The sequence below is a fragment of the Piliocolobus tephrosceles genome, chromosome 20, assembly GCF_002776525.5.
Source record: "Piliocolobus tephrosceles isolate RC106 chromosome 20, ASM277652v3, whole genome shotgun sequence".
Classification (NCBI taxonomy): Eukaryota; Metazoa; Chordata; class Mammalia; order Primates; family Cercopithecidae; genus Piliocolobus; species Piliocolobus tephrosceles.
The window spans coordinates 20,473,058-20,499,330 of NC_045453.1; the positions used below are offsets into that span (position 1 = coordinate 20,473,058).

Consider the following 26,273-nt stretch of genomic DNA (forward strand, 5'->3'; position numbering starts at 1 on the left):
TGTGACCGCCAGCAGCACCCCTCCATCACACACAACTGTGACCGCCAAAAATGTCTCCAAACATTGCCAAGTGTCCCCTGGGGGACAGAAAGCCCCCAGTTCAGCCTGCTGTAGGCTGATGCTCAGAAAAGAGGGACAGAATTGTCGGGGACCCTGGCAGGGGGAAGAATGCTGGGCAGGAGATGGGGCTGGAGGCCCCAGATCAGCCACGTGACCCAGTCTTCCCTGTCCATCATCAGGGGGTGACCACCCCTGCCCTGCTCACAGGGCTGCCGAGAGGCGTGGGTCCCGGCTCTGACATTACACTCACGTGAGGATTCTGACCAGGGCTGAGCTGACTCTCGGCTACTTTTAGGTATTTTTCTTTCCTCTAAGCATTAATAAGGGGGAAAACAGCTGAATCTCTCCCTGCAAGATGTTGTATTATTTAAAGATTATCAACTGTGTCGAATACTGAAGCAAGGAGATGCTGGCTGTGTAATCCAATCTGGAAACCAATCATCCTATTCAGCTAGAAAAGTGAATGCAGTAGTTCCTAATCAGCTGGTGAGGGAAGGTACCGGAGGGTCATCAGCTGGGAAGCGTTGTTTGCGGCAGTGGCTGGGCTGTTACGGAAAGAGACTTATCTGCTCCACGATGACGACATTTGCTGCCTGGCTGGATGGCCCAGAGGAGACCACCGCGCCTGCCGTCGGAGACATCAATCCTCAATGTCTAATTAGTCTGTGGTACGGTATCATCCATCTTATCAAGAAAGGATTTTTTTTTTTTTTTTTTGAGACAGAGTCTTGCTCTGTCACCCAGGCTGGAGTGAAGCAGCGTGATCTCGGTTCACTGCAACCTCCCATTCCCAGGTTCAAGCCATTCTCGTGCCTCAGCCTCCTGAGTAGCAGGGACTACAGGCACCCACCAGCATGACTGGCTGATTTTTGTATTTTTAGTAGAGACGGGGTTTCTCCAGGTTGGCCAGACTGATCTCGAACTCCTGAGCTCAGGTAATCTGCCTGCCTTGGCCTCCCAAAATGCTGGGATTACAGGCATGAGCCACTGTGCCTGGTCAGGAAGGAGATTCTGACACAGGCTACCATGTGGATGAACCTGGAGAACATTATGCGAAGAGAAATAAGCCAGCCACAGAAGGACAAATACTGTACAATTCCACTTACATGAGGCCCTTAGAGCAGTCAAGCTCATAGAGAAGAAGAAGAGTGGTTGCTGAGAATGGGGTGGGGAGAGTGGGGTGGGAGAATGGTGGGAGAACGGGGTGGGAGCAGGGTGGGAGAATGGGGAGACGACATTGAATGGGGACAGTTTTAGTTCTGCAAGATGAAAAACGTTTGTTTAGCAGATAGGCTGCACAGTAGTGTGAATATAGTTTACACTATTGAACTGGATACTTAAAAATGGTTAAGATGATACATTTTATGTGTATTTCACCATAATTGCTTTTAAAACAACACCTGAAATCTATTAAGACTTTGGCCGTCCTTAGGCCAGAGAAATGGGCTGTGTGGGAAGCTGCCCAGCCGTGGAGGGCACACTTCTAGCCGGCGGACCCCGACGCTTCCACACATTTTCAGGGCACAGGCTCATTCCTGTTTCAAAGTCAGGCAGGGACCATTCTTCCCATCTGATGGTGGGAGCTGAGCCTCAGAATGGTGAAGTGATAGCCCAGGGTGGCGGCCAGGCCTTCTGGCCGGGTCTAGAAGAGCCCCTGTCTCCACTTCGCCTGCTCCCTGGTTCTGCCTGCTCCCTGGTTCTGGCTGCCTGTCCTCTCCCTGGCCCCTGCCGAGCGTAAGGCATGAAGGTATAGACACTTCTTTAGCTGGGTGAGGCTTTTCCCCACTCAACTAAAGTATAGTCTATTGTTGTGCTTCAGGGTAGTTTATTTTTTACTTTTTAATTGTTTTTTTTGAGACCGTGTCTCACTCTGTCGCCCAGGCTGGAGCACAATGGTGTGATCTCAGCTGTCTGCAACCTCCGCCTCCCGGGTTCCAGCGATTCTCCTGCCTCCCACACCATCACGCCCAACTAATTTTTTGTATTTTTAGTAGAGATGGGGTTTCACCATGTTGGCCAGGCTGGTCTTGAACTCTGGACCTCAAGTGATCTGCCCACCTCGGCCTCTCACACATTACAGGTGTGAGCCACTGCACCCAGCCCAGAGTAGTTCTATCAAGTCACCACAAACACCGACTGACTGAACACTGAACCATGGCTCCTGGGGGAAGCACACAGCTGGGTTCCTGCGAACCTCTGGTGCCAGCATTTTCACCAGCCAATCAATACAGAACCTCGTATGTGTGTTTCTTCCTTTTTTTCCTCTTTTGAGATGGATCTTGCTCTGTTGCCCAGGCTGGAGTGCAGTGGTGCGATCTCAGATCACTGCAGCCTCTGCCTCCCGGGTTCAAGCGATTCTCATGTCTCAGCCTCCCAAGTAGCTGGGATTACAAGCGTGAGCCACCACATCTGGCTAAGTTTTGTATTTTTAGACAGGGTTTTACCATGTTGGCCAGGCTGGTCTTGAGCTCCTGACCTCAGGTGATCCGCCCGCCTCGAACTCCCAAGGTACTGGGATTACAGGTGTGAGCCACCATGCCTGGCCTTATCTGTTGATGACTACTGCTCCCCACTAGAATTCGTGGCTTGCGAGGAGGTGTGGCTGTGTCCCCAGCCCCTAGACCACCACCTGGCAAGGCGACAGTCTCTGTGGCATTGTCCGAGTGAATGAATGGGCTCCCCAGGCACGGTCTCTCTCTCCTCCTGTCCCACTCAGCCAGGTTGTGACACTTACTCTTCTTGAAGAGCTTTTTCCGGCGTCCGGCCAGGCTGAGCTTGTAGTCCCCGCCGTCACAGGTGCAGGCCCCGCTGTCCTGCCCGTAGTACTTGGGCACGAGGTTGGAGAGGGCTCTGCCGCCAGCCAGCTGCATGGGGCCCTTGCACTTGTGCAGCGTCAGCTTCCCCGTGGCGTCCTCCACACACTGCCACTGCTGCAAGACATGCCAGGGCCTCAGCCAGCTGCTCGTCTGCTCCCCTAAACCCACCTCTCCCCTGCCACCCCCATCCACCCTGGAGACATCCCCCTCCCTGCTTGCATCCAGCTGTTACCAAGCCCCACGTCTGCTATCGCCAAGTGCCGCTTCTCTCCACTGCCGCTGCTTGAACCTTGGGCAGAGCTACCATCATCCCCCCACGAGATGCCTCCAACAGCCCCCCACTCTCACGATTGCCTCCTTCCGTCTGCTCCTAAAATCCACCCACATGGCAGCTAGAGGAATCTTTTTAAAGGGCAAGTCAGATCATGTCACTCTCCTACTTAAAACCCTTCAATGGCTCCCACTGTCTTTAAGACAAGACCCAAGCTCCTCATACTAGTCTCTGAACACCCTCTGCAATCTGGCCCTGGCCTACCTGTGAGTCCTCCTCTCCCTCAGCCCCAGCCCTCTCTCCAGTATCCCCCGTGGCTGCTGCCCCAGGGACTTGGCGCTCACTGTTCCTTCTGCCCAGAATGCCTTTTTCCCCAGCCCTTCCTGCTGCTGCAGCCTTCTCTTCCTTCCCGTCTCTGCTCCAGCACAAGGAGTCTCCCCTGACCACCTTCCCAGACTCAGTCAGTGCTGTGTGCAGAGGTTCCATGTGTGCATTCAACTCCAGGCCTGTGCTCAGAAGCTGAATGTAGATAGAATCACCGTCCAAATCTCTCATGTTGATCCCTCTTCTCTTCCCCAGTTCCAGCCTCCTGGATCCCCTCGTGGGATTCTGCAACCACCTGTAAACTGGATTCTCTTCCCTTCCGTCCACACCTGCTCCAGCCCATTGACCCAGTGATTCTTTAGGGCCTATTCTGTGCCAAAGTGACCTTTCCAGGCCACGGATCAGATCTGTTCCCTTGTGTCTCTCCAACACATAGCATGTGCCAAGCACTGTGTGTTAATATTAATTTGCTTACTACACCTCCCACTACCGTACGAGGCAGGTGCTGTCATTACTGTGCTGCTTCAATATGAGACACACAGAGGTGGAGAGATGCGTCCTGGGTCACACAACTGGGAGGTGCAAGAGCTGTAAGGAAAAGTGTGGAACCTGGTGCTACCATCCCCCCAACCGTCTGCTACACAGCCCACCCCCGCCACTGCTGAAGGCCCTGCTGCCTTTCACCTGCTTATCTTGTCCCCGTCCCACCCGTCTGTTCTCACCTAGAGGCTGACTCTGATTGCATTCACAGCGCCCTGCCACCCTCCCACCCCCTTCAACGCATGCAGGCCCTTCCGGCAACCTGGATTCCTTAGTGCAGAAGGAGACTGATGGGCCAGCAGCCATGGCCCTGAATGAGGCCGGCCCAGAAGGGACTGGGGGACCTGGGGAGGCTAAAGCGGGCACTGTGACTGGCTATACTCATCTGACTGTCGCCAGAGGGCAGCACAGGCCCAGAGGCCCAGGTTCTGATTTTTCAGAAAAGCCAGGGCTCTGACTTCTGCGTGAAGCCCTGAGTTGTCCACTTAGCTCTCTCAGCCTGGAATTCTCCTTCCCCACTGCCTGCTCTCCCTTCCAACCCGACAAACGCAGCTGGGGCACGACTTGAGGGGTCGGCAAACTGCAGCCCTCTTTCTAGTCAACTCCAGCCCATGGCCTGTTTTTGTATGGCCTGCCAACCAAGAACAGTTTTTACACTGTACATTTTTAAGAGTTGTAAAAAGCAAGAACAAAAACAAATGTGTGGCCTGCAAACCCCAAACTATTTACTGTCTGACCTTGTGCGGAAAGTGTTTGCTGCTCCTGCACTACTCATGGAGAAGCCGTGTCCGCATGCCCTGTCCCGAGGCTCTCCTGGTGGGGGTGGTGCGTGAGCCCCACAGGGCTGGGCCAGTGTTGGCTTGACTCTGGGTCCCTACAGCTGCTGAGAACAAAAGTCTTGCAACCTGACTACCTGGGTTCAAATCCTGGCTCTACCACTTGAAGCTGTGAGGCTGTGGGTAGGCTGTCTAAGCCCTGGGCCTCAGTTTCCCCCATGTAGAGAACATACCTGCCAGATAGGGTGGCTGGAGGCAGAGCTCACACTCAGAGTTGCCTGTGCTGGCCGTCATTACGAGGTGTCCAGGGCACATTTACTCCTGCCCGGGCCAGACCCTGATCTGGGCTTTAGGAATGATGACATGAATTCCAGCCGGGCCCTGCCCTTAGTGTTCCCGTGTCACCAGGAGACAGGCAGATGCACAAGAGCTTGGTTCCTGGGAACGTTTGTTCAGCGAAGGACAAATGAACATCTAGCATGTGGGGTAGCACAGAAAAGGTACCCAAGGCAATGCTATGGCTGGGCGTGAGGCCCCCTAAGAGACGTCCTCGGGCCACAGGGTACAGCTTCTACACTGGGCAGGGCATTCCAGAAGCACGGCACAAGCAGAGACATGGCAACGGCACTTGGGGAGTGCGGGCTTGTGAGCAGGGCCGTTGCCTGGGATGGCGGGCAGAGGTCTGGGCCTGGGATCCCCACAGCCCCGGGGCTGGGTCGGGGGACATGGGTTGCTGCCTCCCAGCTGGCCTAGGCTATGTGCCCCAAACCACGCCCTCACACGCTCTTCCTTTGGTTTCAGCGGTGCGCTCTGATTGGTTGGAAAATGCTGATACCGCCTCTTTCTTGGCCCCAGCACAGAGGTCATTTTGGCCGCCCAAGCGCTGATCTGGGTCAGGGGAGGCATGCAGAAAGAACCAGTAGGGGACTTGACAACGTTCCCTGGTGGGGGAGCGGGGGGTGCAAAGGCTTCCTGGCCTCCTCATTTCATTTCTTTTAGCGCAGAACTAACATCAGAACCCCTTCTGGGATCTCGGTACAAAGTCAAGGCTGAACTCTCTCCAGAACGTCAGCTCTGGGAGGACAGGAGTTTCTGTTGAGCATATTCAAGGCTGTAGCCCTGTGCCAGGACAGCGCCTGGCCAGCAGAGGTACACACTCACGCTGTACAACGGAGGGATGAAATCCACAGCTCCTGCCTGGTGGCAGATACGGGTTAATTCTGTGACTAAGTGGGGTCTGTGGGTTTACACACCCTGGGTGAGGAGGCACAGTCAGGCCTGTATGAGCCTGTACTAATTCTATGTACATTGATAAGATGGAGTCATTCAAACGCAGTCCATCAGAAACCCATCCACCTCCGGCCTTGGCCTTCAATACCAGGGCCCTGGTTTTGCTTTTTCTCACTGGTGAACAGGCACGCAACTCCAGCTCCAGCTCAAAGTCCCAGTCTTTGATGGGCAAGACAGGGACACACCTCCGGCACTTCACCATCTCCACTGCCCTCTCCACCCTGCCTGGCTGGGGTTGTCCCCGCCCCGACCCTCCTTCTCCAAGCCTGCCCTGGCCTTCCAGCCTCAGAAAAGCCTCATTCAGGCTTTCCCCAGCATGACAGTTTCTGCTACCTCTGAATACTTCCCAGATTATTTTCTTTTTTCTTATGTTTTTAGAGACAGGGTCTTATTCTGTCACCCAAGCTGGAGTGCAGTGGCGCAATCACAGCTCACTGCAGCCTCCAACATGTGGGCTCAAGCCATTCTCCCGCCTCAGCTCTGGAGTAGCTGGGACCACAGGCATGAGCCACTGACTGTTCCTGGCCATAATTTCCTTAATATTTCTCTTGCAACCAATTCACTTTTTAAAAACTTACATATATTTATTTTAAAAAGCCATGTCTTATTACTCCCGTAAAAGGAAAACCAGTCACAAAGACAATACTGTCAAAGCGAACACGGTGAAAATAAAGTAATTTAACTCCTGCAGGGGCCTCGGTGCAAGAGGGGTTGGCAAGGGCTAGAGAGGTGCTAAGGGCACACAGCACACCCACGGCACACTTGGCCTCTGACACGGTCAGGGTCCAAAGGCTGCTGAGAAATCAATCACTTATCATGAGCATCATCCTGCATCACCAAACTGCATCTTGGGCATCACACGACAGCAAAGGGCTACCCGTTGGGAGGCCCTGGCCCTGCTGGTTCAGCGGCTCTCAGGGCCCCACAGGTCAGGGCTAGCTGCAGTCAGGAGGGGGAGCGGTCGGGAGGGAAGGGAGCCTTCTTACCTGTCCCAGCTGTTCACACGCCGTCTGGTACTCAGCGCGCTGACACAGGTCCTTCACACGCTGGTACTTGGGCAGAAAGTTCTCCTCCTGGGCATCCACCTTGCCATTGTCTCTCTTGTGTAGCAGTTTGCTGTGGGGCAGAGGGGAGGAGCCACGGGGCCGGCCTCTCAGCTCTGGAGGAGCCCCGGAGGCACGTGTGCCCACCTAGAGGGGTGCCCCCTCGGCTCTGGCTTATCCTCACAGTGGAGGACGCAGGGCCACCCTGCCCGGGTCTCCTGATGTTTAGGAAACTTAAGATTGGAATTTTATAAGAAACTTCCCAAATCGCATGAGTTGGCAATAACTTAAATAAATTGAAGACACTGTAGAGGCTGGACAAAACATGCCAAAAGGGTACGCGCGACCTCAGACCCCGATTCTGTGTCGTCTATAGGAGCAGTGAATGGGCTTTGTATTTAGGGGCCTTTGGACACAACTTCAGAGCCACTGTTAGAAGACACCATCATAGCCCGACTCTCCCTGCTGCCCTGGGCGGAGGGAGGGAGGTGGGCAGGGCTGTCTCTGCCAGGACCCGGCACTCACCCTCTCTCCACCAGGAAAGAGTCCCGCCAGACCCTCATCTTCTTTTTCAAGTGAAACCTGGAAAATAGCACGGATCCTGCTTCTCAACAATGTGAGGGCTTCCCACAACCCCCTATTCCCCCAGGAGCAGGGACGGCACCAGGAGTCAGCCTTGGTTTACAGTCAGCCTTGGTTTACAGTCAGCCTGGACAGCAATTGTGGGGAGCGCGCCCAGCCGGGCACTGGAGAGCCTTGCACACCCTCCTGAGTTGAGCCACCCCTTCCCCAGAGACTCGGCTCTGGAGGCACACAGGGCAGAAATGACCCAGGTCAAAGTCACTGTAAGTCCCACCCAAGTAACTGTGTGTGTGCGCACACATCTCACGGCCCCGCAGGAAGCCCAACAACTCCCGGAGCTGGAAGAGCTCTGTCTCGAGCTCAGCGTCAGGCGCAGTGGTTCGGCGTCTTGAGCTCTGTCTTGAGCTCAGCGTCAGGCGCAGTGGTTGTCTTGACGTCGGGTTCATTGCATTGGGTTGTGGGGGTATTTTCTTCTTTGGTGCTTTGCAGTTGCATGTATGTAATTTGTGGGTTTCATCCGGTGCCACCTGGTCATTTCCATTTCCTAGATGGGGACTCTGAAGCTGAGAAGAGAAGCTTCCACCCTGTCCCCCAGGTGTCCTGACTCCCAGGCCAGTGTCCCCAAACATGTCCATTTTATACCATTACAGCTTGCCTGGCCTCACAGTCAGGGGAGGAGCCTCAATGGACACGGTCCCTCTACAGGGCAGCCAGATGTGGGCACACAGTGCTCGCCTGGCTGGAGCCTCTGGGAGACCACAGAGGAAGGGCTCCGCTGCCCGAGGTGCAAGCCAGGAGTTGAAGTAGCACCTGGAGGCCAGGAACCTGGTGGCTATTAGAGTGCTGGCCACCAGATGTCGCTGTGGCCACACCAGCCTCCCCGCCCTGACTCGGCCCACCTCCCACCTGTCTGACTTGCTCACCCTCACGGTTCCTACTCTGCCTCTCTGGACACCTGGAATATGTTCCCATCACACCCTCCAGCATTAAAGTTATGGGGTGTGGTAAGTCAGCGTCTGAATTCCCAGAGCGACATCCAGACTTGCTGGGATACCTCTGACAAGTCACTCAATCGCTTTGGGATTCAGATTCCAAACTGGTAAAACGGGGATGATGGTAACGTCACCTCGCTGGGTTACTGTAAGGATCAAACTCCTAGAATCCCCTGTACAGTACTTAGAACAGGGCTTCACACACAATCGCCGTGCTAGTTAGCACCAACTCCTACGATCACTGCTGCTACCATTTCAAGCTTTGTGTAATTTTAGTTCAGAGAAGGTCCCCAACTGGTCACCTTGGCCACATTCCAGATGGGAAGACAGAATCTCAGAGAGGGGAATGCTTCTCTCCCACAGCAGGTAAGTGGTTGGGGTGGGGGGACCTGAGAATCCCAGCTCCCGACCCAAAGCTCTGAGTTCCCGCAGGTCAGGAGCCCAATGTCCCAGCCCCCCGCACCTGCCCTGCTCCTTCCTCACCGATTCACCGGCCGCTCCGTGTCCAGTAGCTTGAGGATGGATTTCCCGTCCATATCCGCGGGTATGTCCAGGCCTGCAATGTCCAGGATGGTGGGGGCCAGGTCAATGTTGAGGACGATGTGGGGATTCCTGGGGGAGGCAGGAGATCGGGGACTCAGCCACTCGGGTGGCGGTGCCTCAGCCTTGCTCGAGGGGTGGGCGGTGGTAGGTGGGCAGCAGTTTGTGGGGGCTGACATCTGCAGGTATGGAAGCTGCAGTCTGGCATCTCAGCCTCAGCAGCTCCCCTCTGCGGCCCAGATTCAGCCAAATCCCCACTCTGCGCTCGCCCCCCACTTAGCTTCTGCGTCTCAGACATGCCATGCGGTGAGTTGACAGCCCCGCCCTGTCCCCACTTCCTGAGTGAAGGCGATCTGCCTTTACAGCCAGCCCAAATCCTGGCCCTTCCCAAGCCCTTCCCCTGGATCTCTGGGGCAAACACTGGCTCCTTACTATTCCTTGATAGCCCAGGCACAGTCCAGCCTCAGGGCCTTCTTCTTTACTGTCCCCTCTGCCTGGAATGTCCTTTCCCTGGAGATCAGGGGCCACCATCCCTCACCCCTTTAGTTCTTTGCTCTACTACCAAGGAGGCCCGTGACAGGCCTCAGTGGTCCCCGGGATCCCTGTCCCTGGGGGACCAACCCGGACCTGCTGCCAACCAGTGGGATGTGAAGGTGACGGGCTGTCACTCCCGTGGTTGTGTTATGAGATAGTCAACTCTATCCTGCTAGTGGTCTTGCTCTGGTCTCTCTTTCTCCCCTGCTGACTTTGAAGAAGCAAGCCACTCTAAATCAGCAGCTGGATGGTGAGCAGTTTGGGAGGCAGACTGCATGGGTTCAAGTCCTCTGCTTGCACTTGACCTGCCCTGTGAGCAGGGACGCGGGTGCTCCCCAGTCAAGCCTCTGGATGAGACCGCAGCCCTGGCCGGCACCTTGATTTCAGCCTAAGCAGACGACCCTGCAGGGCTGGGTCCTGGCTTCTGACCCTCAGACACCGTGAGTTTGTACATGTGTTGTCTTAAGCTGCTGAGTTTGTGGCAGTTTGTTCTGCAGCACAGATACCCAACACAAGGCCCTCCTGAGGACCCTATTTGGAACTGTGCCCCCTCCCTGCTTTATCTTTCTCCTGAAGACCTATCACTGTCTCATATGCTATATATCTTACTTACTTCTCTGGCTTATTGTCTATTGCCCAGGTAGACTCTAAGCTGCAGGAAGGCTGGCTCAGGTAGTCACTTCTGTTATCTCCAGCACTTACACCCTTAGAACACACAGTAGCTACTCAGTAAATACTGGCTAAGTGAGTTCCATACATCTGCCACCTTTCCCGGCTCCTGTTTCTTTTTTTTGAGAGGTGTCTTGCTCTGTCACCCAGGCTGCAGTGTGGTGGCACGATCTCGGCTCACTGCAACCTCTACCTCCCGGGTTCAAGCGATTCTCATGCCTCAGCCTCCCGAATAGCTGGAATTACAGTCATGTGCCACCACACCCATAATTTTTGTACTTTTAGTAGAGGCGGGGTTTCACCACGTTGGCCAGGCTACTCTCGAGCTCCTGACCTCAGGTGATACATCCGCCTCGGCCTCCCAAAGTACTGGATTACAGGCATGAGCCACCTCTCCTGGCTCCTGTTTCTGGCTGATGACATTCCCAATGTAGGGTAAGGGACCTGAGGGGTGTGCACAGCACAGGGCCCAGGACCTGTTGAATGATGGACAGGCCCGCCAGAGCGCCCGAGTGCCTTCCCTGCTAGTCCCCTGGGGACCGGGGCAGGGCCTGGGTCCTAGGGTTTCTGTCATCTTTAACCCCCCATTTCTCCCCATTCCAGTGCCCTGTGAACATCGGGCAGGCTGCCAAGCATGTGTGCAGCTGGAGAAGATGGGCTAAAGCTGTGCCATGGGGGGCTCGAAGGCCAGCGTGAGGCGCTACAACTGAATCCAGAGGCGAGGGAGCTGGGAAGACCGCTGAGCGACGGGCACACTGCCCAACCCAGCAACCAGCAGCCCACGGGGCTGAGCCTGTCCAGTGGTCCTGCTCCCCCAGGCTCAGGGGAAGGAGGACAGTGGTCGCGTTTCCTGGCCAGCACTCATGCCTTGCTCTGTGTTGCAGCTTCTCATTCTGTAGGAACTACCTGGCCCCATTCAGAGTCCACTGCCCAATGCACTCAGCCTGGTCACTCAAGGGTTTCTGTCACCTCTGGCTACAGTGATTGGTTCAGGGAAGGACAAGTGACCTCAGTCAGGCCAGGGGGAGTCAGCCTCAGGTCTTCTGTTCAAAGCAGTTTGGCTTCCTAAACAGGATGGCTGAAAATCTGGAGCTGCTGACTCTGCCATAAGGAGAAAAACCCGCCTGAGAATGAAGCCAATTCAGCGGAAGTGGGACTGAGAGTTAAGAAATGAGAGCTTCCCAGTGGCATTGTAAGACTGCTGGATCCAGCCATGCCTGAGGCTGGAGCTGTGCATGGATTTTTCAGCAACTATAGTTATTGCGTTCCTTTTATCTTATATGCTTTATCTGGTTCAAAGGTCGTTTCTGCTTGCAACCAAAGGAGTCCTGGCTGACAGATACTGTGTGTCTTTGGTCCCAAACCTGACATGAGCACTCTCTTTTTCTTGACCATGTGAGATGTGGTTTTGGGTCCTATGAGTCAGATCACAGATTCCAAGGCTGACCAAACCCCCAGTGTCAGTGTTTGTAGAGCCCTCAGTGGGTCAGATTCTTTCTGTTCACAGGGATGGTTCGAGGTTTCTGAGAAGTGTGGCACATGGGAATAGAGACTGCCTGGCTTCAAGCCCCAGCCCCTTCCCTTACTTGCTCTGTCACCTCAGGCAACCTAACCTCTCTGTGCCTCAGTGGCCTTGGGTGTAAAACGGGGCCACAATGTGCATCCATGTCACAGGGCTGTTGTGATGCGGCAATGAATTATTATTAATTTTTTTTGAGATGGAGTCTCACTCTGTCACCCAGCCTGGAGTGCAGTGGCATGATCTTGGCTCACTGCAACCTCCGCCTCCTGGGTTCAAGCAATTCTCCTGCCTCAGCCTCCTGGGTGCTGGGATTATAGGTGTACGCCATCATGCCCAGCTAATTTTTGTATTTTTAGTAGAGGCAGGGTTTCACCAAGTTGGCCAGGCTGGTCTCGAACTCCTGACCTCAAATGATCCGCCCACCTGGGCTTCCCGAAGTGCTGGGATTACAGGCGTGAGCCACAGGGCCTGGCCTGCAGTGAATCATTATGTAGTTCTTAGACCAGGCCCTGAAGAGTAGACACTCCATATGCGTGGGCTTTCGTTATTACAGCTCTTATTCCAGGGGGGGTGCTGAGAGCCAAAGACGGGCATGATCTGATAAGGTCAACAGACAGTCTTCACTTTCTCTGGCCTTGAACTCATGCAGCCTGCCTCCTGGAATTCTCGCAAAATGTCCAAGGCAGTGGGAACATGTCAGTCTGGAATTCCACACTGCACTGTCAATGCCTCTTCTGAAGGAATTCTGCAGCCAGCCCCGTGTGAGTGCTGGGTGTGTGTTCCCACATCTGGGCGTGGGCAGAAGTCAGACCAAATGAGAATCTTAATAGCAACACATCTGCTTTTCAAAAACCCCATTTGAGCCAGTCTCCATAATATCCCAGCCGATCCAACGAAGCTGCTGCCATGAACAGTGGCCTGTCCGCTCCCCTGCCCCAGACGCTGCATGTCTGCTGCCAGAACGTGTCATCTCAAAGGTTAACCCAAGGAGAATTGCTGGCTGAGGGCTGCAGCCCACGTGGTCCTCCAGGAAGGATGGGAGGGGAAAAGCATTTCCCTTTGTGCTGCTGCCCAGAGCTGGCTCAGCTGATCCCGGCTGACAACCAGCTGACTGTGCTGAGGTCCGGGATTCCTCCCTGACAACCTCCAGGCCCAGTGGCTGCCCAGCCCAGAAGAGAAATCCAAGCGCCATTCCCACCCGCTGGTGACACGCGTGTGCACGCGCACACGTATACAGCCCAGCTCCCTGGATTTCCTGGCATACAGCCACACCACAAACAATCTGTTTCCACAGGTGCTCACGGCCCTGGCCTCTCCTTCCCCAGCACAGAGGTATACAATGCATGACATAATTGCTTTCCATTGGCCCTGGGGTTCATCTGCCAGAACTGTGTGCCACCCAGGGTGTGGCTTGGGTTTGGGCTGCACGGTTGCAGCCCTGAGCTGGGCCCAGGGGTCCCCTGGATCCCTGGGGGATGACATACTTACAGAGAGCCAGCTTCCACGTTGGGGCCCCTCACGTAGAACGGGACCCTGATGTCAAACTCATACGGCATGGATTTCCCTTTGACCAGGCCGAACTGGCCGATGTGGTAGCCGTGGTCGGCGGTGTACACGAGGTACGTGTTGTCCAGCTCGCCTGTCTCAACCAGCATGTTGTAAATCTGCAACACAAGCGAGGAGGCAAGGGGCAGTGGGGACCGGGTGCCTGTCCCGTCTCCGACCTGGGGTCGCAGGGGCTTGAGATCTCAGTTCCCATCCTGTCCCTGCTTCAGGTCTTCGCTTAACTTTCCCAGGGGCTGTCCCCTTTGTCACTGCACCTTCCTGCCTCCCGTCACTCCCTGGCCCGCCCTCTCCTCCACGGTTCTTCGCAGCCCTTCTCGGCCTCCATCTCTTTTACTTATCTGTGGATTGTCTGTGTCCCTGCCTTGGCATGCCATGCTGCCTCCATTAGGGCAGAGACTTTTGTCATTTTGTTCCCTGCTTGCTGTATTTCACGTACACTGGCACTCAATAAATGCTGTCGGGTGAATGAATGAAATGAGTGAAACTTGGGCTGCAGCCGGTGGCAGGAGCTTGCTATCTGGAAGGGCGCCGTGCGGCAGAACTTTCTGCACTGGTGGCCGTGTAAATGTCTGCGCTGTCCGATACGGTGGCCTCCAGCCGCACGAACCTACTGAGCACGTGAAATGAGGCTTGTGTGACAGAAGAACTGACTTTATAATGTTACTATATTCAGTTTAAATAGCCACGGCTAAATAAAATGTGACAATACCCATACAACGGGATACTATTCAGCAATAACAGGGAATGAGGGGGACGGATTCATGGGATACCACGGGTGAAGCTGGAACACATGGCGCTAAGTGAAAGAAAGGCACCGGGCACAGAAGGCCTCAGCGTGTACGGTTCCATTTATAGGAAATGTGCAGAACACCAAATCTATAGAGACAGAAAAGAGATCATCAGTTGTCGGGGGCTGGGGGTGAGGGAGATTTAGTGGGTGGTGACTAAGGGCTGTGAGGTTTCTCTTTGGGGTAAGAAAAATGTCCTTACGTGGATGTGGTGATGGTTATACAACTCTGGGTGTATTAAAACCACAGAATTGCACACTTTAATTGGGGGAATTGTATGGTATGTGAATTACATCCCAATAAAGGTATTCAAAAATGTAAACAGCAGGAAAAAAATATAACTAGCATACGTGGTTACCATATTGGGCAGCACGGATCTAGAATACGTTTCATGAAGGAAGAGGCTTTTGTCTGGATCGCTCCAAGCTGCTCCCCAGGTCTAGCATGGGGTCTCTTCCTTCTGCCTTTGATTTCCATTCCTCCAGGAAAACCCTGAAGGGCCAGGAGGTTCTGGCCCTGGCCTGGCTGGGGGTTCGGAGCCACGCCCACCAAGAGGCATGCAGTGGGCGCCTACCGTCTCCATGGAGTCGTCCACCGACATGAGGGTCTGCAAGCGCTTCCGCTGGAGTATGTTGGTGAATTCCATGTGGATGGGCTTCATGGGCCCCGTGTAGCGCATGATCCAGTGTTTGTCCGGGTTGGGCGCGTAGTTGTAGCTCGGCGTGCTGGCGGGCAAGGACATACGCATCAGTCAAAGCCAGGGACAACCTGGACCCAGCCTGGCCCCTATCGGATCCGCCCGGGGAGCAGCCACCCTGTGCTGTGTCTGCAGCCCAGGGCCAGCTGTGCTCCCCTGGTGGGAAAGGGGACACTGGCATGTCAGGGGCTTATCCAAACCCTGTTTCAGCATTTCTCCACATGTGAAGTGTGCACGTGGGAAGCTCCTAAGGGGCACAGCATTCAGTGATCTTGAGCGACAAAGTGAGACAGCCAGTCCCTTGTCGGTTCTCTCAGGGCAAAGTCTCAGTTTGGTGCTAGTGTTTCTTTAACACCTCTCTAGACTTTGCTCATCTCCCTTTTGAAAAAAAGGGAAGACAGTGGAGTTCAGAGCCTTCATCAGGAACCAGCACCCAACTCGAATTCCGTAACATTGCTTTGTGTGCCTTGTATCTATTTTTGGTAGATGGCAGTTACCTTTGGTGAATGGCAGGTGGCAGTTATTGTGGTTAAGGTAGGACCACAGAATATCCGTTTGCAATAGATTTTAGTTTGAAATAATAGAAATTGATTTAAAAATTAAATAAGTTATAGTTATATGTGTAAGGCCAGAATTGTGAGGAAGGCACCTGAATGTGTACATTTGGGACATGCCACATTCTCTTCTTTTACTTTTTGAGACGGAGTCTCGCTCTGTCGCTCAGGCTGGAGTGCAGTGGTGCGATCTCAGCTCACTGCAACCTCTACCTCCTGGTTCAAGCGATTCTCCCGCCTCAGCCTCCCGAGTAGCTGGGACTACAGGCGCCTGCCACCATGCCTGGCTAATGTTTTTGTATTTTTAGTAGAAATGGGGTTTCACCGTGTTAGCCAGGATGGTCTCGATCTCCTGACCTCGTGATCTGCCTGCCTTGGCCTCCCAAAGTGCTGGGATTGCAGGCATGAGCCACCGCGCCCGGCCTTTTTTTTTTGAGATGGAGTCTCGCTGTTGTCCAGGCTGGAGTGCAGTGGTGGGATCTCAGCTCACTGCAGCCTTCGCCTCCTGGGTTCAAGTGATTCTCCTGCCTCAGCCTCTTTAGTAGCTGGGACTACAGGCATGTGCCACCACACCTGGCTAATTCTTGTAGTTTTAGCAGAGATGGGGTTTTGCCATGTTGGCCAGGCTGGTCTTTAACTCCCGACCTCAGGTGATCCACCCTCCTCGGCCTCCCAAAGTTTTGGCATTACAAGCATGAACTACTGCGCCTGGCATGCTGCTTAATCTTGCAGCGGGAGTGTGTCGGGCAAAGTTCTGTCTGAGCACCTGTGACATGAGGGATGGAGGGACCCCAGGCAGGTATCTATGATGGTATCACCTCAGTGGCTGGCCGCACCAGCTGCTGGGGTTCGAACCCCAGTTCTGTCTTTGGCCAGTTAGTTCCCTCCCAAGGCATCAGTTCCCTCATTTCCTACCCAAGGAGAATACAGACAGTGCCACTTCCCAGGATGGTTGTGAGCACTGAGGGAGAGGCTGTCAGGGGAACCCGTCTAACCATGGCCAGTGTGTGATGACTGCTCAGGAGAGGTTATCACTGGTGTATCCCTTTGTCATTAGTAATCACAGGTGACTTCACGGCAGAAGTCAGGTACACTGGATCTATCACTCACTCTGAGAGACAGCGGGCGGGTCCCCAAACTTCTCTGACCCTCTCTGCTTCCTGGTTAGTCAATGGAAGATTAAACCAAAACCAGAGGAATCATTGTAAGCAAACCAAGAGCACCTCCTTGTCACCTCGGTTTATGCCGGGCCCCTGGATCTGAGCTACTGCAAACCGCAGCATGTGGGGGTCTCCTGGGTGGGGTGCACCACTGACAGGAAGCACTGTTTAAGGCCTCGCAAAAAAGTGGGCTTCCTCGCCCTGGGTCTGACGGTTCTTGAAGGCCAGGTTCCCTGCAAATCTGGCTCCTCTTCTCAGTCAAGGCTGAAGTAAAGGTTGAGTTTCCACCGCTTTTCACAGTGGGTGTTCCGGGGGCAAGGAGCTCCCGCGAGGAAGAAGAGGAAAAACAAGCCTGGTCAGAGGGGCACAGACATGTCTCCCTCCGACCTGGCTTGTCGGGACTTCAGCAGCGTCTCAAATACTGCGATCGTCTGGGGCAGACATTGTGACGCTGCCGCTGGGGTAGCTTGGCAGCCGTGGACACCGTTGCTATGTAAGGCGGGAGGTGAGTCACTGTCTCCAAGGCTCCCCTGGACTCGGTTTTCTGAGCCCTTGGCTGATCTGCAGCCTCCTGCCACTAAATCCATCAGGGTCCACGTTCCTTTCATTACAGAACGGCCAGGCTCCTCTGCGGGCTGACTCTGCCGTCTCAGGGCCTGACTGCCATGTAGAACGTTCCCAGGAACGAGCTCAGCTCCCCTCTCAGATCTGTCCCACCAAGGAACTGAAAGGAGGCTGCTGGGGGCAGCAGATGGACAGAGATGTTCTCTGTCCCACACAGCCCAGCGTGTGGGAAAGTTGGTCCCGCAGGCCCAAGGGCCTGGATTCCAGGATGCAATTTTCAGCAATCATCCCTGAATCCAAGAGAGAAGTCAGGCTGACGTCAGCCCTTGAGAACAGTGAGGGGTGAGTTTGTTCAGGGGATGACGATTTCTGCAGCCCCAGCTCTGAGACAGCGCTTTTGGAGAAGGACACTGAGGCCAGAAGGCAGCAGAGCCGGGTGGTGCTTAGGGTCGACGCCGGCTTGCCGGTCGCCTGTGTCAAGCCAGGCTCCACAAGGAAGGACGTCGGCATCTTCCCATGGGCTCAGCTGCCCGTTCAACAAAGATCTGAAAACTTCGCCTCCTCCAGCATCTCAGGAACGTCTGGTGCATTCACAAAAGGGCATGAAGGAGAACATCCCCTTCCCTTCTGCTGGGGAAACGGTGGGAAGATGGTGGTGTCCTCACAGCCCCTCCACTGTGTGTCTGGGGCCTTCAGCAGCAGCCCCGACACCCCTCGCCCCAAAGCCCTTGAAGCCACAATCAGCGCCCTTTGCAGAGAAGCTCTGAGGGCTGGTGGGCTGTGTCTGTGGGCCTGCCTGTATCTTTGTATTTCTGCCTATGTCTGCATTTGCATGTGTGTATGTCTGTGTGTGTGTCTGTAACTGTATTTGTGTGTGTGTATTGTGTATTGCATGTGTGTATGTTTCTGTTTTTTTTTTTTAGAGACACGGTCTCACTCTGCCACTCAGGCTGGAGTGCACTGGCGCAATCACAGCTCACTGTGGCCTTGACCTCTCAGGCTCAAGCGATCCTTCCACCTCAGCCTTTTCAGTAGCTGGGACTACAAGCGTGCACCACCACCCCTGGCTAATTTTAAATTTTCTGTAGAGACAGAGTCTCATTAAGTTGCCCAGGACTGCATGTGTTTCATTGCGTGTGTGTCTGCTTGTGTGGTGTGCCTCTGTGTGCTTGTGTGTATTTGCATGTCTTTGAGTGTGTTCGTATGTATGTGACTGTGTGTGTGAGGGTGCATGGGGAGGGTGCAGGGCCCTGGGGTCTGTGGGGTGGATGGTACTACCACCTACCAACTTTTGACAGAATCCATAAGGCCTGTGCCAGGACAGGGCATGTGCCAGCTTTCTAGGGGAGAGATGGGATAGGAGACACCCGACAGAAAGATCCAGTGCTCTAACGTTGTGCCCCGGCTCTGTCCCCCGCCCACCCCTTCTTGACTGTCATCATCAAACATCCTAGCTGCAGAACTTTCTCTTTTTTTGGTTTCTTCTGGAAATGATTATACCCCAGAGATAAGAGAGCCTTCCAAACACACCCCTGAGAAGGCAAAGGGGGTTTCTCCACATAAGAGCAGACAGTGCTCATTTTCAATTTCTGTAATTTTCATTTCAAAGGAAAAATAAACCAACAGGCAATGTCAAAGAATTCCACCACAAAATTCCGGCGCCGCTCGCTGCTGCTTGGGGGTGAAGCTGGCACCTCTTTTAGAGATGCTGCCAAAGCAAAGCGTCCCTTGCCCCACCCACGGCTTCTCCCTTAGATAGGGCTGAGTGGCCTCCACCCCCTGCAGGGATGGTGGGGGTGGGGCAGGGTGCCAGCTGCTGGGGGAGGCTGGCCTTCTTGGGTGGAGAGGAGTGGGCTTGGGTTTGGAGGGGGAGCCAGACAGATGTGCACAGAAGCAATGCTGCGGCCCCTGGGACCCAGCTCGTCATCATCAGTCAAAGCCTCCTCCCCAGAGACAGGGATGGGAAGGTGAACGGCGCCTTTCGTACCCTCTCTGAGCTGCTTCGAGGGCTGTCAAAAGTAATCACAGGAGGGGCTTGAGGAGGGCAGTGTATTCCGATTGTAATGAAGCTAAACCACCTGAATATTCAGGCAGTTTCCAAACAGCCCCATCCTTGCGGCTCCAGAATGTCACAGCAAGGGCTGCTGAGTTACCGCTAAGCAGGGGGTGGTCTGAGCCAGAGAGAAGCAGGAGAACTTTCCAGGAAGTTTCCCAGCCAGCTGGATGGAGGCCTGCAGGGGTGGGCAGAGGCATGGGAAGCAGAAGTGGGGGCTGGACTTGAATCCTGGCTCTGGCACTTAGAGCTGGGTGACCTCAGGTAAGTTACCTCACCTCTCTGTGCCTCAGTTTCTTCATCTGTAAAATGGGAATACCAAGTGTGGCAGGCAGCCTCCAAGATGGCCCTCAATGATCCCTACTTCCTGGCCTTCACATTCCTGCGTAGACTCTCCCATGTTGGAGGAGGACTGGTCTGTGTGACCAATAGAATGTGGCAGAGTGATGGTGCCACTTCCAAGATTAGGTTGTAAAAGACACTGCGGCTTCTTTCTTGGCCTCACTCTCCGATCATTTGCCGTGGGCAAGGCCAGTTATCATGCTGTGAGGACACTCAAACATCCTATGGACAGAGGCTCATGTGGCAAGGCCCAGCCATGGGACTGAGCCCCAGTCAAGCCTCAGGTGACTGTAGCCCCAGCTGAAGTTGACTGCAACTTCGGGAGACCCTGGGCCAGGAGCTCAGAAGAGCCACTCCCAGATTCCTGACTCACAGACACCATGAGATAATTTGTGTTTGTTGTTTTAAGCTGCTAGATTCTGGGATGATTTGTCATATGGCAATAGATAACTGGTACACCAAGGGTCATTGTGAGTATTCAGGGACTGGACACAATGCGAAGGGCTTAGCACAGCACCTGCTACATAGCCCACGGCTCAATAAATGGTGGCAAATAATTAGTCTGGTAAAACTATAGAGCCCTTACTCAAAAGAATGTTTTTAGATGTCTTAAATAAAATACACATGGCATTAAAAGGAAACATGTTCTCCACAGCTCCATCCACAGACCTCTTGGTGGGAGGCTATGTATCCCAAGTTAAAAATTCTCCTGCCTTGGTCTGTCGGCCAGGCTGTCTGGAGTTGCATCCCAGTTTCACCATGGATAAGCAGCATGTTCTTGGGGTCTTTCAACCAGGAGGATTAGAGAGAAGGCACAGTGAAGTCATGGTGGTGACAGTACTGTTGCTAAAGCCTGACCCTCCCGCTTCATGCTAAGCAGTGCCTCTGGCAGGCACAGTGCTGAGGCTTACATGTGCTGAGATGCATTGGGGAAGAGGCGTGAATATTGTGGGGCTGAATCCTCAGGACCATGGGGGGCTGCATGGCTGATGACCATGAGGACTGGCCTGTGCGGGTACATCTTCTTGGATGTGCGGAAGAAGCTCACGCTGTCGTTGGTGATGAGGTCTGTGAGGTAATCCTGGGAGGTGGGGAGAGAAAGGAGAACAGGTGAGGAGCCAGGTATTCATACTGGTGTCTGCTATGTGCCAGGCACCATGCTAGGCACTGGGGACACAACAGTGAACAAAACAATTTCTGCTCTTGTGCAGTTGACAGTCTAGCGAGGAGACAGATAAGAAATAAGTAAAATAAATGAAATGCCAGACAAATGATGCAAATCGTGCTAAGCTCATTGGAGATAAAGCAGAGAAGTGGGTAGGGAGAACAGAGCAGGAATTGCAATATGTCATTCAAAATAGATATTAAAATAATAGGCTGGGTGGGATGGCTCACACCTGTGATTCCAGCACTTTGGGAGGCTGAGGTGGGTGGATCACCTGAGGTCAGTTTGAGACCAGCCTGGCCAATATGGTGAAACCCCATCTCTACTAAAAATACAAAAATTAGCCAGGCGTGGTGGTGAGCACCTGTAGCCCAGCTACTCAGAAGGCTGAGGCAGGAGAATCACTTGAACACAGGAGGTGGAAGCTACAGTGAGCCAAGACTGCATGATCGCACCCCAGCCTGGGTGCTGACTCAAAAAAAAAAAAAAAAAGATATTAAAAGAATAATAGCTAACACTATTGAGTGCTTACGATGTGCCAAGGACTGTTCTGTGTTTACCTGTATTTGCTCACTTAATTCTGACATAACTATAGAAAGTAGGTATGATGATAATCCTTATTTTCCAGAACAGGAATTAAGGCACAGAGAAGCTAAGTAAATTGCCAAATGGCACACAGCTAGTAAATGTTGGACCCAGCACTACAGAGTCTTGGCTCATAAGTCTGAATTTTTTTCAAGGCTCTGGGGGGGACACTGTCATGCAGGGTGGGTATATCCCTAAGTTCCTGGGGTGCCTACACGGGGGCAGGAGCAGACACGTGTATAAATAAAGAACCACGGTAGTTAAAAGGTGTGACAGATGAAGGAAATATAATAAAACAGAGAGATGTAACAAAGAGTAACTGGGAGCTGAGGTGAGGGGCATATTTTAGCTGGGGCAGTCACAGAGGTCCTCTCTGAGGAGGTGACATTTGAGTTGAGACCTGAATGATGAGAAGGAGCTGGGCATAGGAAGATATATGTCACTGGATTTTGCTGGAATCCCCTGGAGAGCTTACTGATACCTGGGCTCACCCCCAGAGATTCTGGTTGGATGCAGTTTGGCTCAGGTATCAGACTTTTAAAAAACTCCCCAGGGGATTCTAATGGGTATTCAGGATTGAGAATCACCGATTCAGGGAAGAGTTCCAGGCAGAGATAACAGGGCTCTGAGGCAGGAATGTGCTTGCCATGTGTCCTAAAAATAGAAAAGAGGGCAGATGGCAACTGGTTCCTTGGAAAGAGGGTAAAATGCAGAAATGATATAAGGAGCAGAACAAAAAAAAAAAGGGATGGGGATGCAGTAATGTCTCCAGGAAAATAAGGAACTGACTTACATATTGGGCAAGAGGAGAGAAGAGTTGGAGGAAAAGTAATTAGCCAGAACTGGAGGCTTTAAAAGCTCAGCTAAGAAGTTGAGGTTTGCCTAAACTCTTAATTTTTTTTTTTTTTTTTTTTTTTTTTTGGTCAAGGTCTTGCTCCGTTGCCTAGACTGGAGTGCAGTGGTGAAATCATGGCTCACTGCAGCTTCTATCTCCCAGGCTCAAGTGATCCTCCCACCTTGGCCTCCCAAAGTGCTGGGATTACAGACATGAGCCATAGCACCCATACAACTCTTCCTGAATTTAGTAAATATTTAACTGCTAATCTTTCTTGAAGGTAATGAGTTCTTGAAATATACCCTCTGCTAGAAAGCAGCTCTGCCCAAAACAATTCTTTAAAAAAGTGATTTTCCTGAAAAAAAAAAAAAGGTGAAGAGGTGGCTACAGCTTCCACCCTGAAGTATACAACATATATACATATACTATGATGTATTCATACATCTACAGACACTCTTTCGGGTATACTCATCCACTATATCCACATGCACAAGAATGGCCACTGCAATATTGTTTATAAAACAAAAACATTGCAGTGACCAGCAGGAGGATATATGTTTAATAGTATACATGTATATATATTATACACACAAGTACATATTAGAGACAGGGTCTTGCTCTGTCACTCGGGCTGGAGTGCAGTGGCACAAACATAGCTCAGTGTAACCCTGAGGTCCTCAGCTCAAGTGATCCTCCTGCCTCAGCCTTCTGAGTAGCTAGGGCTATAGGCACATGCCACCACACCCAGCTAATTTTTCATTTTTATTCTTATTTTGTAGAGACAGGGTCTCTACAAAGACAGTCTTGAGTATCTAACAGTGGTTAGCCCAAGTAGATACAGCTAGCAAGTGGCTGCCCAGGCTGATCTCCAACTCCTGGTCTCAAGCAGTCCTCCTGCCTCAGCCTCCCAAAGTGTAGATATTAAGGCATGAGCCAACACACCCGGTGGTATTGCTTCCATACTATGCAATGCTGTGCAGACATTAAAAAGGGATGTGTAAAGTTGTCCAAGATACATGGTTAAGGCTAAGAGCAAGCAACAGAGTCAAACCCAGAAACCTTCTATTTTTTTGTGGGGGCAGAGGGGAGGGAGGGTGAAGAGGAGAAACCAAACTCTAACCTCATATATTTTTGAGCATCAAGGAAAAATCTGGAAGGATATCAAAATGCTGATTGAAGACTGGGAAGAGGAGAGAAGCAGAGAAAGTTACTTGCTACTTTATATATTGCTCCTTGAATATTGTTTATGGATTAATTTTGGGGAGTAAAAACAATTTTATAAGGGGGCTCTATAGAATGTATTACATAAAAATAATACATGTTACATAAATCAAAGAGCTGCTGCTATAGTTTTGGAACATGATCTAAAGGTATTAGAAAAGTTCTTAAAATGACAAAGGTAACTTACAGTGGATCTAAACATGGTACAAAGCTCTGTACCCTGACATCAACAGTCAGGGCCTGAAGGGGTCAAATCAAGAAATGGCATGAGAATGAGGTGGAACCGCCAGTAGTAGACACTTGCTGCCACCATTGCTCTTCATAATAGACTCATCTTCACTACTTCATCCTAGAACTATATGCCTGTTTGGCTGTGGTTAAACTTTTTTAAAAATAAAGCTACCATTAACCTCCATTCCTAGGAGAAGATATACAATGGGATTATAAAGCAGTGAGAAAGAACAGAGCTATGTGGATGAACACGGATCAAACATGGATAAATCTTACAACGTTATATTGGGTGAGAAAAGCAGGTTGTGGAAGGATTTGTATATGGTATCATTTATGAAAAGTCTGAGGACACACACAGAGCATCATACATTGTTAGAGACATCTGCATATGGGATGAAATAATAAAGGTACGTGTGGGAAGAAGCTCCAGGATATTGGCTACCTCCAGGGAATGGCTCAGGCCAGGAGAGGAATGAGAGCCAGGAGGGTACGTCAGGGGCTCCCAGAGTCTCATGTTTGGAAGTGTGTGTGGGGTGATTACGGTATCTGCCTCTCGAGGCTGACAGGAGGGTTAAAGCTCTAATAGATGTGAAGCTCTTGCCACAGTGTCTTGTGCACAGCCAGCTCTCTGTCACCATTCAACTAAGAATCAGGACTGTCTTGGTGGCGAGGCAGATTTTCTCCATGTCTCAGAGCTCCCCTCCTTATTTGTCCTCCTCAGTGGCCACTCCTTGGCTAAGTCTTCCCCGACCTCTGCTGGCTCCACAATGCCACATGACACACCTGCCTCCAAAGCCGCCACCCTGCTCCACCGGCAGGCAGTTAGTGCCAGGCGGGCCAACAAGAGCTGCCCATCCCTCCAGCCACAGGGCTTCAGCCACACCCAGGTATCTCCTAAGGGAGAGACCAGGGGGCCTGGGCCAGGGTGGCAGGGGCGGCATCCAGCGACACTCAGGGGCAGCCAGGACACAGCCACTGGGTGGACGTGGGGGGTGGAGCCACTGTTGGTCTCTGGTTTGGGCAGTTGGGGGAAGGGTACAGAGAAGGCCTGGGCTGGGCGAAAGGCCGAGTTCAGATATGGGCAAACTGTGTTTGGGGTGCCCGGGGAGAGCCATGAGGAAGGACTCTGAAATTCAGAGCTGCGAGCAGGAGGGTGAGACGGGTGGGGGCCACGCAGGCCCAGGTGTGTTTTCCAGAACCCGGCGCCCAGGAGTCAGGCTCTACCCAGGCGCTCCTGGCCTGCGCAGCTCCACAGGGCTGAGAAGCCACAGCCGGGACTCCAAGGTGCATCTGGCTCCCTCTGGCAGGCACCCTCTGAGCCCCAGGTGATTCCCGCAGGCATCCACAAGCTTCACCGACTGAGCAGCTAGTGTCTGCAGAGACTGCCAGCCTCAGCCCCAGGCAAAAGCGTGTTTCCCTCGAGTGGGCACTCAGCACCGGGCTTCCCTCCGAGGCCAAGGCAGCGCATGTGGGTGGCAGCGGCTCCTTGGGCTCCAGACAACTCGTAATGAATAAACATACGCTCTTAGTATTATGAAATATCTTAGCTCAGCTGACCGTCACAGCAACTTCCACAAGTGGACATTATACCCATTTTACAGATAAGGAAGTGAGGTCCCCAAACAAATAAGCCGTGCATCCAGAGCTGCAGCCAAGGCCTTTGTATTTTTGGGTCAGGTCCATCTTTTTTTTCCCCCACACAGATAAAATCATTAATGAGAAGCATACATAGTGGTTTAGAGCAAGTATGCACAAACCGTTCCTGTAAAGGGTCGGATAGTCAATACTTAGGCTCTGCAGGCCCCATGTACCAGTTGCAACTACTCATTGCTGCCATTGTGGCTTGAAAGCAGCTATCAGGAAAATGAATGGGCATGTCCATGCTCCAGTAAAGCTTTATGTATAGATGCAGTTTTAATTTCATATATTTTTCACGTCATGAAAATTACTCTTAAAAGCTTTCTTGTGGTAAAAAAACACGAGCGGTACGCTTTTTAACAAAGTTTTATCTGTGAAGTAGAGAACCGTTAACTCTAAGCACCATGTCGTACAGCAGATCTCTGGAACTGTTTCATCTTGCATAACTGAAACCTCATACATCTTGAACAGCACCTCCCCAGTTCCCCCTCCCCTGGGCCCTGCCAACCACCATTCTCCTTTTTGCTGCTATTGTCTGACTAATTTAGCTGCCTCATGTAAGTGGAATCATGCAGTATTTGTGCTTCTGTGTCTGGTTTATTTCACTTAGCATAATGTTCTCAAGGTTCATCCACGTTGCTGCATACCATAAGATTGCCTTATTTTATTGTTTTATTTTGAGACAGTGTCTTGCTCTGTCGGCCAGGCTGGAGTGCAGAGGCGCAGCCTCAGCTCACTGCAGCCTCTGCCTCCCAGGTTCAAGCGATTCTCCTGCCTCAGCCTTCCAAGTAGCTGGACTACAGGCATGCACCACCATGTCCAGCTAATTTTTCTATTTTTAGTAGAGACGGGGTTTCACCATGTTGGCCAGGCTAGTCTCAAACTCCTGACCTCAAGTGATCCGCCTGGTTTGGC

The 26,273-nt window shown here is 52.5% G+C and overlaps 1 protein-coding gene across 2 annotated transcripts in view; it reads right to left on the reverse strand.

Annotated features, from left to right (window-relative positions):
• The window catches only part of SULF2 (sulfatase 2), a 48,212-nt gene that overhangs the window by 15,183 nt on the left and 6,756 nt on the right, over window positions 1–26,273 (reverse strand). For both annotated transcript variants that reach the window (XM_023192495.3, XM_023192494.3), the window contains exons 2-8: window positions 20,595–20,764; window positions 14,888–15,038; window positions 13,448–13,623; window positions 9,178–9,306; window positions 7,646–7,702; window positions 7,064–7,193; window positions 2,795–2,990 (exon numbers count right to left, since the gene is read on the reverse strand). In XM_023192495.3, coding sequence (XP_023048263.1) covers window positions 2,795–2,990; window positions 7,064–7,193; window positions 7,646–7,702; window positions 9,178–9,306; window positions 13,448–13,623; window positions 14,888–15,038; window positions 20,595–20,704 — 949 coding nt within the window. In that variant the 5' untranslated portion in view covers window positions 20,705–20,764. The remainder of the gene's footprint in view (window positions 1–2,794; window positions 2,991–7,063; window positions 7,194–7,645; window positions 7,703–9,177; window positions 9,307–13,447; window positions 13,624–14,887; window positions 15,039–20,594; window positions 20,765–26,273) is intronic.